The sequence below is a fragment of the Canis aureus genome, chromosome 27 (assembly GCF_053574225.1).
Source record: "Canis aureus isolate CA01 chromosome 27, VMU_Caureus_v.1.0, whole genome shotgun sequence".
NCBI lineage: Eukaryota > Metazoa > Chordata > Mammalia > Carnivora > Canidae > Canis > Canis aureus.
In genome coordinates, this window is record NC_135637.1 from 24861132 (window position 1) to 24874404 (window position 13273).

Consider the following 13273-nt stretch of genomic DNA (forward strand, 5'->3'; position numbering starts at 1 on the left):
ATTTATTTATGATAGTCACAGAGAGAGAGAGAGAGAGGCAGAGACACAGGCAGAGGGAGAAGCAGGCCCCATGCACCGGGAGCCCGACGTGGGATTCGATCCCGGGTCTCCAGGATCGCGCCCTGGGCCAAAGGCAGGCGCCAAACCGCTGCGCCACCCAGGGATCCCGAGTCTTGCCATCTTTATCAGACAAATGAGGTGGCAAGATCTGTTACCCCGAGACACCAGGGCCACTTAGAATAAAGCTGGGGCTTGAGCTCAAGTGCCAGGCGGGGCTGGGGGAGGGGGTCACCTGGTGGAGCTCTGCTTGTTCGGAAGGAAAGGACCCTGGTGTTAAAATCTTTCCCAGGCCAGACACTGGTTCCCACTCCTTTATCCTTGGCTCAGCTTGTTTTCTGGGCTCCCTGGTCCCCGCCTCCATCCCCATCCCTACCCAGCCTGAAGACCTCACACTTGAGTCCGTCTTCATGCACAGCTGTGATTATTTGGGGAGCTGCAGACTTTAAACATTGGAAGGCACTAGGGGATGTTGAGCTGTGATAATCAGGTACAAGGCATCCGGCCTCTTGTTCTTTCTGCCTGCAGAAGCTCCCAGGACGATTAAGGAAGAAAGAACGATTCCGTCTTAGATATTCACAGGTCCAGTCCATTCCATTTTCAAATTTCTTAGATCTAATTTCTTATTTTTTCCATCTTGGGACTCCCAAGGTTTTCGTTCCCTTAAAAAATATCCTAGATCTCATTCCTGCCCTAACTAGAATTTCCTTGATCTAATTTCTAATCGAGTCCAGCCCAGAACTTTGGAAAAGTACGTGGGAAACAGGTCTGGGTCACTTTCCCTACCATGAGTATTTGCTTGTATCTAATTATTCCTCCAGTCTGTTTGGAGTGTCGACTGCAGGCCAGGCACAGAGCTGGGAACTAAGAAGGCAAAAGTGAACGGGACAGAGCCTCTTCTCTTGAGGGTCTCACAGTCGGCGGGGGGAGCAAACACTCTACGTAAGTGAACGATGATGGCATTTGGCGCTAAATTCATGCAGAATGTCCTATATGTCCGATCTGTGCCTGGCACACGAGAGAGCACGGGCTCTGCAGGCACTTGTGGCTTCCTGCTACGGTTCCCAAGTTCAAGTGTGCACCAGCGTCACTGCTGGAAACTGATCAAAACACAGAACCCGAGGCCTGAGCCCTCAGCGGCTCTCATTCTGCGGGTCCGGGGCAGGGCCCAAGTAGGGGGGCCAGCTATCCCCAGTTGCCCAGACCTCAGGGGTTCTCGGGGGCGCGGGACTCCAGTTCTAAAACCAGGGCAGTTCTGAGCAAATTAAATTAGGACGGTTGGTCTCTCCCGTGACCTAGGAGTCTGCATTTTTCAAATACTCCCCCGGCGATCCAAATGCGGGTGTTCCACAGGGTCTCCCGGGAGGAGCTGCCAGGAGGCCTAGGGTAGGTGGGGTAACGTGGCCCACCTCTGAAGTCCAGAGGGAGAGCTGGCTGGCCAGCCGGGGTGCTGCTGCTGCTGCTGCTGGTGGGGTCATCCAGGCAGAGGGGGCAGTCAAGACCCCTGGAAGTCAAAGTGCCAGTGGGGTCTAAGCACCCCGAATCTGCTGACCTAGATCTCCTTCAGAGCGTTCCCAGTGTGGCAGGCTAGTGTGGGGGAGCAGCAAAAATGAAAACGGATTGATTAGCCCAACTGGGCGGAGATGACTGAGCTTGTCGATACTGCTGAGCCAAATTTCCCGGCGGCCCCTAGCTGGGCACAGTTGAGCTACGGCTTCCGTGAGCTGCAGGATATTTGAAGTAAAGGCTCAACCTTGAAGAAGTATTAATGAAAATGTCACAGGCACTAAAGTCAAAGCAGATGCGAAGCCGGCTACACGGGCAGACATAGCTGATAAGAAACAGCCCAGGAGAGAACAAAACCCTCTTGAGATTAGGTCAAGGGCAGACCAAAAAAAAAAAAAAAAAAAAAAAAAGACATCCGGGGGTCCCCCATGGCACCTCGGAGGAAGGCTGTCGCTCCCATGAAACAGGCTGACGTTTTTGTGCTGCTGCGTTATATATTGACATCCCGACAGGGCAGCGTTCGGAGGCCTCCACATCAGCAAATAAATATTACGTCTCCATCTTCAGCTAAGCAGAGCTGCGGTGCATTCCTATTACTTCATGTGGATTAACCATCTGGAAGTTGAATCAAGCCACAGAGTAAAGAATGGGATCCAATTTTGCATTCACCAAAATAAGCCGTACTAGTCTCAATTTATGGCAGATGGTTATGCGGTCTCAGCGGGCCAAAAAATCTCTCTGCAAAAGAATAAAGTTTATGCCAATTACTGTAATAGGAACCAGCACAACAACTGCGTGGGGTTGACTAGGATCGCAGATCTCGCTGTACAGCTCATAAACTGCGGGGGGCCGGGGGAGCGATGGGGACCCAGTTAATTCATTAAGATAACGCGAGAGAAATGAGGAGCGGAGTTAGTCATAAAACAGAAATATTTCCTCGCTGAGGATGGGAGGGGATAGAGGTGGAAGGGGTCTCACCGGGATGCGGCCTCGGCCGTGCGGCAGGCAGGGTCAGGGGATGGCCGGGGGTTAATAGTTAGGGGAAGCTGCTCTGTGCAAAAGGCACGGGGTGGGGGTGTTAAGTGGGGGGGCTCCTCTGCTCCATTCCTTCAAAACAGATCTGCTCGGTGGGCAGGCCCTGAGCCTACGACGGTGGCCCGTGCTCCGGGCACCTGCCCGTAGAGCCCCCAGTAGGAGCCTGGCCTAGTCAGAAGGTCCCAGGAGGTGTCTTTGAGGACCTGGACCTGGAGCTGAGGTTGAAGGATGAACAGGGCAGGGAATGGGACTCCACGCCTAGAAAACTCGTGGGCTTTGGTCACCAGATCCTGGATCATGGAGGCGAGGGGCTAGGATGGAGAGGGTGGCCAGGCCCCACAGCAGGGCCTCTCGGGTACAGTGACGAGGTTCGCCTTTGTCCTCAAGGATGGCATGAGGTGATCCACCTTCCTTTAGGAGAGCCCCTTGGCTTCAGGAAGCTCTGCCTCTTGTCAACTGAGGGCAGCTTCCTGACCCGGGTGTGCCCTGGTTTCCCCAAGGACAGGGCCATGTGAGAACTCCCCGCTCCCCAGGGACAATGTCAGGGTGGTCGTGTGAGCCATAGCAGGGGATGCTCAGGTGGAGGAGGGGTTCACTCTGCCCCGTAGAATGGCCCTGCCCGAGCACAGTGCTGCCGGGCCCTCCTGGCCAGCACCTCCTCAGCCGGTGACTGCTGCCCCTCTGCACACCGTACCCCGAAACCTCCTGCACCCTGTGAAGGCTGGACAAAGGACTAGGCAGCTGGTTTAGGGGCACATCGGGCTATGAAACAAGGCTGCTTGTCTCCTTCCTGTGCTACGTCAGTTCAGCTTTTGTATTTGTTTTTATTTTTTTTAAGATTTATTTATTTTTTCATGGAGACACACACAGAGACAGAGAGAGAGAGAGAGAGAGAGAGGCAGAGACACAGGCAGAGGGAGAAGCAGGCTCCATGCAGGGAGCCCGACGTGGGACTCGATCCCGGGACTCCAGGATCACGCTGTGGGCTGAAGGCAGCGCTAAACCGCTGAGCAACTGGGGCTGCTCCTGTATCTGTTTTTAAATGAATGCTGCTGGCTTAAGGAATGTGGACATTTGGGGCTGAAAATAAGGTGGCCCGCTGTCCCCAGTTTGCCCGGGGCTGTCCCAGGAACCTCCCCTATCCTGGGTGAGCGGGATGGCTGGTCGCCCTCACTGATTAGACCGGCCAAGGGGCAGATCCAACGCTGGAGAGCTTCTCACCCGTTACTCACACATTTCTTGTCTCGGGGCCACACTCCGTGCTGGTATTCGTACCCCAACCTTCATGGGCAGGACGCAGGGGCTCAGAGGGGCTGAGCCTTACTCACGGGCCTGTTGCTCAGTAGGTGGACGTGGCCTGCGCGGAATGCAGGCGCCGGATGCCAAAGCCCCCGTGTCCAGCGTGGCCTCTCGGAGAGACACAGCAGCAGTGACCATCAGGAAAGCCCAATGGCAGCGGTCACGGTTGCCAAGCTCCCACTCTCCGGGTAGGCCGACAAGGAAGGGAACAGTAATCCCACTGTTCCTCGCCAGGCCAGACGACTCCTCCCGACTCACACAAAGGCCTGAGCAAACACGGGATCAACCTTGCATCCTGGTGGCCCAGAGCCAGGGCTGGGCCAGGCTGTCCTGTCACCCGTGGAGCCCCCCCCCCCCCCCGCCGCCCCGAGATCCTGGGGGCCAGGGATGGAGGGGACCGACGATGGGGGGTGAATTCCAGACCAAGTGGGAGAAGCCCCTGCCTGAGGCCTGGCGCTTGCATGTGCGGGGAGCCCGCCAGTCGGAATGCAGGCGCTGACCTCAATCGCACAAGTGGAAAATCTGAGCCTGTCGGGTTTGGAAGGGGCCGGAGGAATCCTGAAACCCGCCCCCCCAACCCCAACACCGCCGCTCTCTGGCACGCGCCTCGGAAGAGGAGTGAGCTCATGGGCCACCAGATGCAGAAGCAAAAGATCTTATCCCCAGTGATAAAAGGCACTGCTGGGCACTTGCGTTTGGGGAAGTGTTCTCGAGGCCTGGCGCATTATAAACACGGTTTTAAATAGGATTCTCTCGTAAAGTGAAGAGAATTCTGGGGGTCAGGGGGCGGTGGGGGAGAACCACCCGCAATCCCGCCATGTTAACAAAACAACCCCGGTGGCTCCCTTCCAGATGTTCACAGGCCTAGAGATTTCCTGCAGCTGAGGAGCGACTGTAGCTCTGATTTCTCACCTCGACGCTGCAGACAATGTTTGTGTTTCCACACGCACTTCAGAATTATCACTAAATCTTTTCCCCCAAGTACTCTGAGGTGACTTACACAGGAGGCATGGATACAGGAGAACCACAAACCCTCAATTTTCACAGCGCCATCGCACAAACCAAGTGTGAGGGCTGAGAAGGGGGGGGTGCTGGGCTTGTGGGGTGGGGGGAGGCGAAGGAGGTATGCCAGGAAGCCTGCCTAGAGAGGTTGCCTCAGTTGGACATAAAATGCAACATGGGGGCTGCCTGACACCAAAGACTGAGGGGGAAATCCGACACTGTCTAGGAAAAAAATGTTTTCTTGGCTCTGGGCTCTGGGAAGAATCAGTCATGGAAGGTTGCTCCTAAGTTGTGTTTAAGAACAAAGGGTCCTCGATAGGATTTTTATCATTAGGGCTGCTCCCTCCTTCGACCCTTGGCAAATGCCACAGGCATGGGCCACAGCGACCCTAGAAGACAGGGAGGCGGGATTGGCAGTGGTCATGAGTGACTCCGGTGTGACTCCCTGGCTCTGCCGCTTTCGGTCACGGGACACGGCGACATTACACTGGTCTGGGCCTCTGTTTCCCCATCTCTAGAAAGGGAGGCAATAGCAGTGCCTTCATCACAGGGTGGTTATAAAAATTCAATGAGGCCGTTTACGGGTTGTGCTTAGAACAATGAATGACACACTCTTAAGTGTTGGCTGTTTTTAGGGGGGAAGAATCTAGAGGAGGGATTGGCAAACTATGGTCCTTGGGCCCAATCCAGCCACCACCTGTTTGTGTAAATAAAGTTTTATTGGAACATCACCACGCTCATTCGTTTACCTTATGTCTAAGGCTACTTTCATGCTGCAAAGGCAGAACGGAGTAGTTGCAACAGTCTGCATGGCCCACAAAGCCCAAAATATTTGCTATATGGCCCTTTACAGAGAAAGTTTGCCGCCCCCTCAGCTAAAGAGAGGAATGAAGGGCTCGTGCAATGTCTATGCGTGACTGTTCTGAGCCTGATGCTAAGCCTCCCTCCAGCCTCACTTGGGAGAAGTCTCTTGTCCTACACAGTGCCGCTCTGGGAATGACATTTTGGAGTGATGGCTACAAAACACTCACAGAACCTCCTGGTAGCTGACAGGGCTTCCCAGGCCATGGGAAAATGGAGTCAGCTCTGAGAGAGCATGCCATCAGTATTCCAGGCTGCAGGGAGCCAGTGTGCAATGGGATGCCTAGAGGCGAAGCTTTTGTTTAGCACATACATTAATAAACACTGTAAGCCACTCCTCCGTTCCACTCCATGAACCTCCCTCAGTCTGGAGTGCAGGGCAATTCTGCTATCGACTGATTAGCAGGTGGTGTCAGAATATATAAGGGATCAACGAGGCGGAGGCATGTCACGGTGCTTTACTGCTTCTCAGAAATTCAAGGAGTAAACAGAGTCGACCCAGGGTTGAGTGTCACGGACTCTGGGAAGCGGGGCTGGTTTTCTAGGCAAAGGGCTGGCTTCACCGTGCCCCACCAGGAGTCACGAAGCCGAGCTCAGGTCAACCTGTTAGCAGTGGTATGAGAGAGCCAAATTTCAATCGTGGAAAACATGTAGGGCATCTATGAGCTTTTCCATGAGTACAGCATTCGGTACAACAGCCACAGATGGTATTTTCTGGACAACAGACGACAGACAGGGAAGTAACACATGCCAGTTGAGAAGTTTAGCTAACCAGCATTATCTTCATTGTATTTCAGACACCAACAGCTTTTGTTAGCACATCACAGCTCTACCCTTCAACTTTTGGTTGGTATTGGTTGGGAATCTGATGGCAAACAACAGCAACTGTCTTCTTATGCTGAGCGCTTTCTATGGACAGCATCCTCACCACGCACAGCTGACACCAGCTCAGTCCCTTCCACCCCTGCCTGACCATCCAACGGCCAGGAGGTAGACAAGCATCGCTGGCTCTACTTCACAGCAGGAGGTTCTCGCTGGTCACTGGCCTTGGCTGCACTAGCCTTCTGGGCCTCAGGAAGCCATGCAAGTGTGTTCAAGCAGGGGTGCAGCATGATCAGGGGTATTCTAGAAAGTCACTCTGGTACAGCCTGATTGAGGCTATCCGTGCTCTATACTCTCTCCAGAGTTTGGCAAATTATGGCCTCAGCAGCTAAATCCAGCCCACCACCTGTGTGTGTAAATAAAGTTTTATCAGAACAGACACACTTTGTTTACATACCATCTATGGCTGGTTTTGCATTACAAGGGCAGAGGTGAATAGCTGTGACACACCACATGGCCCAGAAAGCCTAAAATATTTACTGTCTAGCCTTTTATGGAAGTTGGCGGGCCACTGCCCTAGATGACAGGATGGCTTGGACCAGGCCATTAGAGGGGGCTGGGATATGATATCACAGGCATTTGCAGGCACTGTTGAGACTTGGTGACTCGCCAGGCTTCCTGACTTTGCCAGTGCAGCCAGCGATGCAGGTAACTGATGGAAGTCAGGACGTCTGGGGGAAGGAGGAAAGACGTGAATCCGGTTTGAGACTCCTTGAGTTGGAAGAGCCTACAAAAGCTCCAGTTTAGATGTCTGGAGAGGAGGAAATGCGGACCTGGAGCTCCCTCCTCTGTCCTCTCACCGTCAGCTTCCAGAATTACTACATCCTGTTGCATCTCGTTGTCAGGCTTTAATTCTCTAAGGGCAGACATCAGATCTTACTGATATGGGGGCTCTACTCCCCTTCCCTCTGACCCCAGGACTCAAACGGGGCCTTGTACAGGGCGGGCAGGCAGCACCATAGGCAATGAGAGCAGTTTCAGAGTTCCCATCAGGGAGGCGACTGGGGTGGGGGGTGGAAACAACTGCGGCTCCTGCCCACGAGGAGGTCCCAAGATAACCTGGGATGCAAAACATGGACACAGAAGATGACAGCATCGATTAATCTGTTAAGGCAGTGTGGAGTCCACAGGTGCCAAACGAGGGGTGCGGACCGCTGCAGATGGCCAGGCCAGGTTAAGGCTGGCCACATGGAGCAAGCGGCACTTGGCTTTATAAAACAAGGAGTCTGACTGCTTGGAGACAAAGTGGTCTTCTCAGTGAAGGAAGGTCTTCTCCTAGGAATACGGTGGGCAATTCTCTGGGCTCTTTCCCTGTCCTCTGAAAGCAGGGCCCACTGACCCCAAGCCATAGAAAGGAAACTGGTGGACAGATGATACTTTTAAAGGCTCCCCCATGTGACTGTAAGGTACTCCCAGGGCTGAGAACCTCTGGTGTATGTGCACTTTATTTTTCAAACCAATAGCCCTAGCAGGACGGAACACTCAAGAGATGAGAGCCCCTCGGGTGCCTGGGGAGAGTCATCCAGGGATGGATTTTAATTTGTGATTTAACTGGATGGAGGAGAAATGTATGAGGACGTCAGGAAGCAGTGGTTCTCCACAGTAATCACCTTCCCTGCTCCTGCGGGAGTGCAAGCGACCTTGAAGGAGTTGGGGAAGCAAACAGAGTTAGTTCTCGATCCCTTTAAAGCTGGCAATGTGGCACTTTCAGAAGGAAAAAAGGGATGGGGATCAAAGCATCAGGTGCCTCCAACTGCTAAGCATGTCTTCAAATGCCTGGCGTGGCCTCGAATGACATGGCCTCGTGAGAGGCAGCTTTGGAGTATCTGCCATTTCTGCTTTTCCCAATCCAATCTGGTTGAAGAACTGGTTTTGAAAAGACCTGCTGTTGCTTAATATTTCCAAGTCAGAAGACATAACCTCAAGTGACCCTGGCAGGGTTCCTGGGAAGCAAGCACTCCCTGTGGGCAGTGGATGCTCCAAGCCCAGCGGGATAATCTTCGACCTGTCTCCTAGCACATTCCCTCTCTCTCAACCACTCCCAAGTCCCAAACTCTACAACCGCCAGTGAGAGCAACTTGAAAAATCCTGAAAGTTGTAAAACACCCATAACATTCAGCGGCTCTCAGGATGTCGGACCGGGGGTCTGAGAAAGGCAGAATGTTCTCCTTCCAAGTGGTCAAGAACAGGGAATTCCATGCGGACCCCTTGTTGATGCAGCTGCTGAGGGGACAGGGACAGAACGACTGTGTCTCTTCCTTCCTCAGAGAGGAGACGTGAGGAGGTGGGGCTGTGGCACCGCAGCTTAGCAAGCTGGAAACATGGGGGGGTAGGGGGGAGCTTTATAAAAGCCAAGTGTTGGGTCCCCAGTGATTTTAGATCCATTAGGAGGCAGTCTGGTAAATAAATGGAACAGGAGGGAGAGATTGCACTGAAAGGGGCGCAAGGTAGGCTCGGGTCTCTATGCTCAGGGCTCGACTGACCCTCAACACGGCAGCTGGGCACTCCAGGGCTCCGGGAGAGGCCAGAAGGTGCGCCTGGCCCCACTGCACAGTGCCGGCCCAAGAGCAGCACCCCAGCCTCCTCGGGTCTCCACTGCCCTGCCCAGCTGCCTAAACGTTTGCTTTCGCATCTGCACGATGTCTAAGCTCTCCCTCCTACTGTCCTACTGACCTGGAGTTCTTCTGTGCATGTGTCTGTCTCCCATGCGGGACTGTGTGCTGCTCTGATTCATCTCAGTGCCTTCGGGGAGACCAGAGAATGGAGCCTTGCTGCTCAACATCCCGAATGACAGGCTGGCCCCGCAAATGCAGACACTAAGTCTGAGATAAAACACTGAGGAAATCACCTCAGGAAACAAAGGAGCGCCCAGAAATATAACATTCTGCATGCATCCAACCGTGTATCCGGCCACCTCCCAATGCTGAGCAGCTCTAGAATGTAAGACAGGACCATGAGAAAAGTGCTGTGAGGTGTCTGAACACAGGGGAGCGGAAAAGGCAATGAGAGGTGAATGAAACGCTGCCCTAAACTGAAAAACTACCATCTCGAGTCAGAGGCTGATGACAAAATCCCTACTGAGTGCTTCTAGAAATACTATGGGTTGTCCATATTCTTCCCCTTGAAACAGAATTTTAAAAAAACCTCTGAGACTACTAAATAACCCGTCTTTAGTTTTCTGCTTAGCTTTTAAAGGCAGAAAATTATCTAAGAAAGCAAACGTAACAGGTTAACGTGGCATAGGTACATCTCAAGAACAAGAGTTTGGAGTGAAAAATTTACAAAAACCACGTTTTTCCTTTCTTGTTCCCAGAGTAGCAGAGCCAAACAGAATTCTTGAGAAAGTGGCAGAGAAGTAAGTGGTCCACAGTATGCTGAACCAGACGTGGCATCGGGGAAACAACCACTCAAGCACACAAGTGGCATTTTGTGATCAAATTTATTTTTTGTTTCAATTTCATTTACTTTGTTTTACTGTAATTTACACAAGAGACTGCCAAGTAAACTAGATATTTTACATTCACCACGCATTCCCTCAAATCTCCACAGTTGTTAGAAAAACATTAGAACCCGTGCACCGGGCATGGATTTCCATGGGCGCCCACACTCCCAACGATGCTACAGATGCCAGTGAGAGTTAAGTCCATTAAAGGAGAGGGCGAGACTCTTTATTTCACAAAATTAGCAATAGTCTTCCTTGCACCAAACATTTTGCAGACAATGATTATGCTTTGACAACACCTATCTTACAACAGCGCCCAGAGAGTAAACATCAGTCTTGATCCTGAGTACACGGAGGACGTATGCAGTGTGGGGTTCGGAGCCAAGGCTAATAGGGCATCATGGTGCGGCAGCGATCCTACACACCCTTGTCTGACTCACTGCCACCACCTCGGTGGAGCCACGGGGTGTGTGGGAAAACGGGGAGCAGGGCGGGCAAGGCTGTCAGCAAATCAGATTACAAATGTGATAGGACTACAGGGGCCGGCGTGTTGCAGGAGGGACGAGGGGTTCAACAAGACAGTTTGTGACGGGAAGGCTTCAACAAGATCACTCTGGCCAAGCTTCCAGGACTGACAGGAGAAAAACTGGATTCGGACAGAGAAAGCTGATAAAAATCATAACTCAGCTATGGTTCCTTTCTTAAAGAAGGAAGAAGAGAGACGAGGTGGCAGCGGCTGCTAACCAGCATGTTCATGACACTTACTCATGACAGGTTCCAATGGCATCCTACTAGAGAGCACCTACCAGTGGGTGGCACAGCACTGGCTCCTCAGTGTGGCCTCCTAGGCAAGCAGACCAGCCAGTGCTGGGTGCTGCAGCTTTAATTCCTCCCTGCTATCTCAAAAAGGCAGTGCCTCCCCCACAGGCTGTATTTTAATATGAAAAGAGCAAAAAAAAAAAAAAGAAAAAAAAGAAAAAAAGAAAGAAAGAAAAAAAAGTCATCACTATCTGTATTCTAGCGTGTAAGCTGTGAGGAATCTAGATCATTTGCATAGTTTCCAAGCTCTAATTTCAGAAAACAGTCATTTCAGAAACAAGACTCCATGGAAGTGCTCTACTTCCAAGTTTTCCTACAGCCTACGATGCTATGAATTTCTTCATCAATTTCTTTGTTTGCCTAACAGGAGCCTGAAAATTGTATAGTGTTTATTATAAATCACAAACTGTCATCTCCTTTTTTTTGCTAGGTTTGATGTAGAAAAATACTTGAAATTTAAAATACAAAAACCCAATAAAAATCAGAATTTTTTTTAAAGGATTTTTCCCCCCTCAGGGCAAACAAGTAAAAATTGGCCAGTAACTATACTCTTTCCTAATAGACAGTGTCCAATTTGAATTTAAGATAATAACCATCCAGAAATAAATCGTTATAAATACATTCAGAGTTTACATTTCAGATTCATTGGAATACCAAAAGATTTTGAATAAATTTTTCTGTGGGAGTCTGTTTTTGGGACTAAAATAAAAATCTGTAAGAGACTGATTTAAAAGAACAGAAAAGTAATAAAAGGCTATATATATATATTGGTCCACAATTTGACATTTATGAAACATACCAGCTAGTATTACATTTGCAGTCAATTTGTCCAATAATGGTATTACTCTGATAATTATTAAAATCTGTTCCAGGTATATATATTGAAAATATTTTCTTTTGCATTCTTGCTGAAGATAGGTACAGTACTTTGGAGAAATTGTACTAATCCTTTCAGTATGTTTGTATGTACATATATACACAAGTGTGTGTATTCTGATCTGTAGCTCTACATGCGTTTTATATACAGCTACAGATATATACACACACAAACATATATACACACGTGGTTGGGAACCTGTGCGTGTGAGTACATCATCACAAGCACACGTCTGGGAAACGTCAACACTGCAAGACACTGGTCAGATTCTTCTTCACTCATCACTGGCTGCACTTGTTCCCCTCACTTGACCTTGATTACGTAACTGTAAGAAAAGTGAGAGACAGGGCAATGTGTTAAAACACAGAGACACACAAAAAATGTCGTTGTGCTACATACATTCTCCAGAAAAGGAAAAAAACCCCTCAATGTGGCAAAACTTTTGCCAGATAACGTACCCCAACTACTCCATTTTAAGAGTTTATTCTCTTGAAGATTTTGGTCTCACTAATGGCATAACATTTTGTTTCATCAGAGGGAAAATAAATTAATTGGAAGTGGAAATAAGTCACAGAATTAACTTAAAGTTAACAACTTAAAAAAATTTTTTTTTAATGAACATTATATTTAAAGAGCGGGCTCTGGAGGAATCCTAGCAGAGTTCCTTCATTCTTATTTGTACAACTGCTTGTGTTCACACCTGAATACCTCGTTTCTCCCCCATTCCATAATTGGAGAATAAAGAGCAGGGAGCACAACTGAGGGGGCAGTAAAGAACCATAGCAAGTGAGGAGTGTTCGGTCTTGTTCTTTTCCTCAATACACACTGCGGTGCAATAGCAACAACTGGTGGCAGTGGACCATCCCTCTGTGCTTACTCATGCTGGCTTTGGCATGTGGGGTAGATTCTGCGGCTCTTTTTCCCCTCGAGGAAAATCTCTTATCTGAGCATATAAATTTGTGTTAGGGAAATGAAGCCATAGAAATGTTTTATAGTAAAAACCAAGGTATATTTAGACATATTAAGGCTAACTGTAAAAGGTAACTGAAGATTCAACATGAAGGAAGGCATTGAGATGTTCAGAAAAAATTTCAACCACAATGAATCACTAAGGTTGGCCCTTCTGATATGGGATGAAGGATCTCTGTTTGGTTTGAAATGTTTTTATTTCTTTACTAACCATATATGGTCCTACTGAGAAACAGGTCAATTAACTGGCCATCAACGAAGAATCAGCTGGCTTCTAGGACACTGCGTGATGAATGAGCATGACTGGCAGTTGGTTTCTGGTTCTAACACTAACAACTAACTGGAGTTTACTAAATTCAACCTGTTCTACAGATAAAACTCTTACAGAATAAGAGCTTAGTGTCCCATGTCAATCTTTAAAATATGTATCTCTTTAAATTCTAAAAATTAAACCACATTTAACAGTCTCTGCTCAGCAAGTTAACTACCCGTTAACCAAAGGTATTGGTTTTTAAACATTCTTT

General features: G+C 49.7%; 1 protein-coding gene across 2 annotated transcripts in view; it reads right to left on the reverse strand.

Annotated features, from left to right (window-relative positions):
* Positions 1–10062: 10062 nt before the first annotated feature.
* The window catches only part of PITPNB (phosphatidylinositol transfer protein beta), a 64647-nt gene continuing 61436 nt past the window's right edge, over positions 10063–13273 (reverse strand). For both annotated transcript variants that reach the window (XM_077874189.1, XM_077874190.1), the window contains one exon: positions 10063–12105. In XM_077874189.1, the coding sequence (XP_077730315.1) occupies positions 12055–12105 (51 nt within the window). In that variant the 3' untranslated portion in view covers positions 10063–12054. The remainder of the gene's footprint in view (positions 12106–13273) is intronic.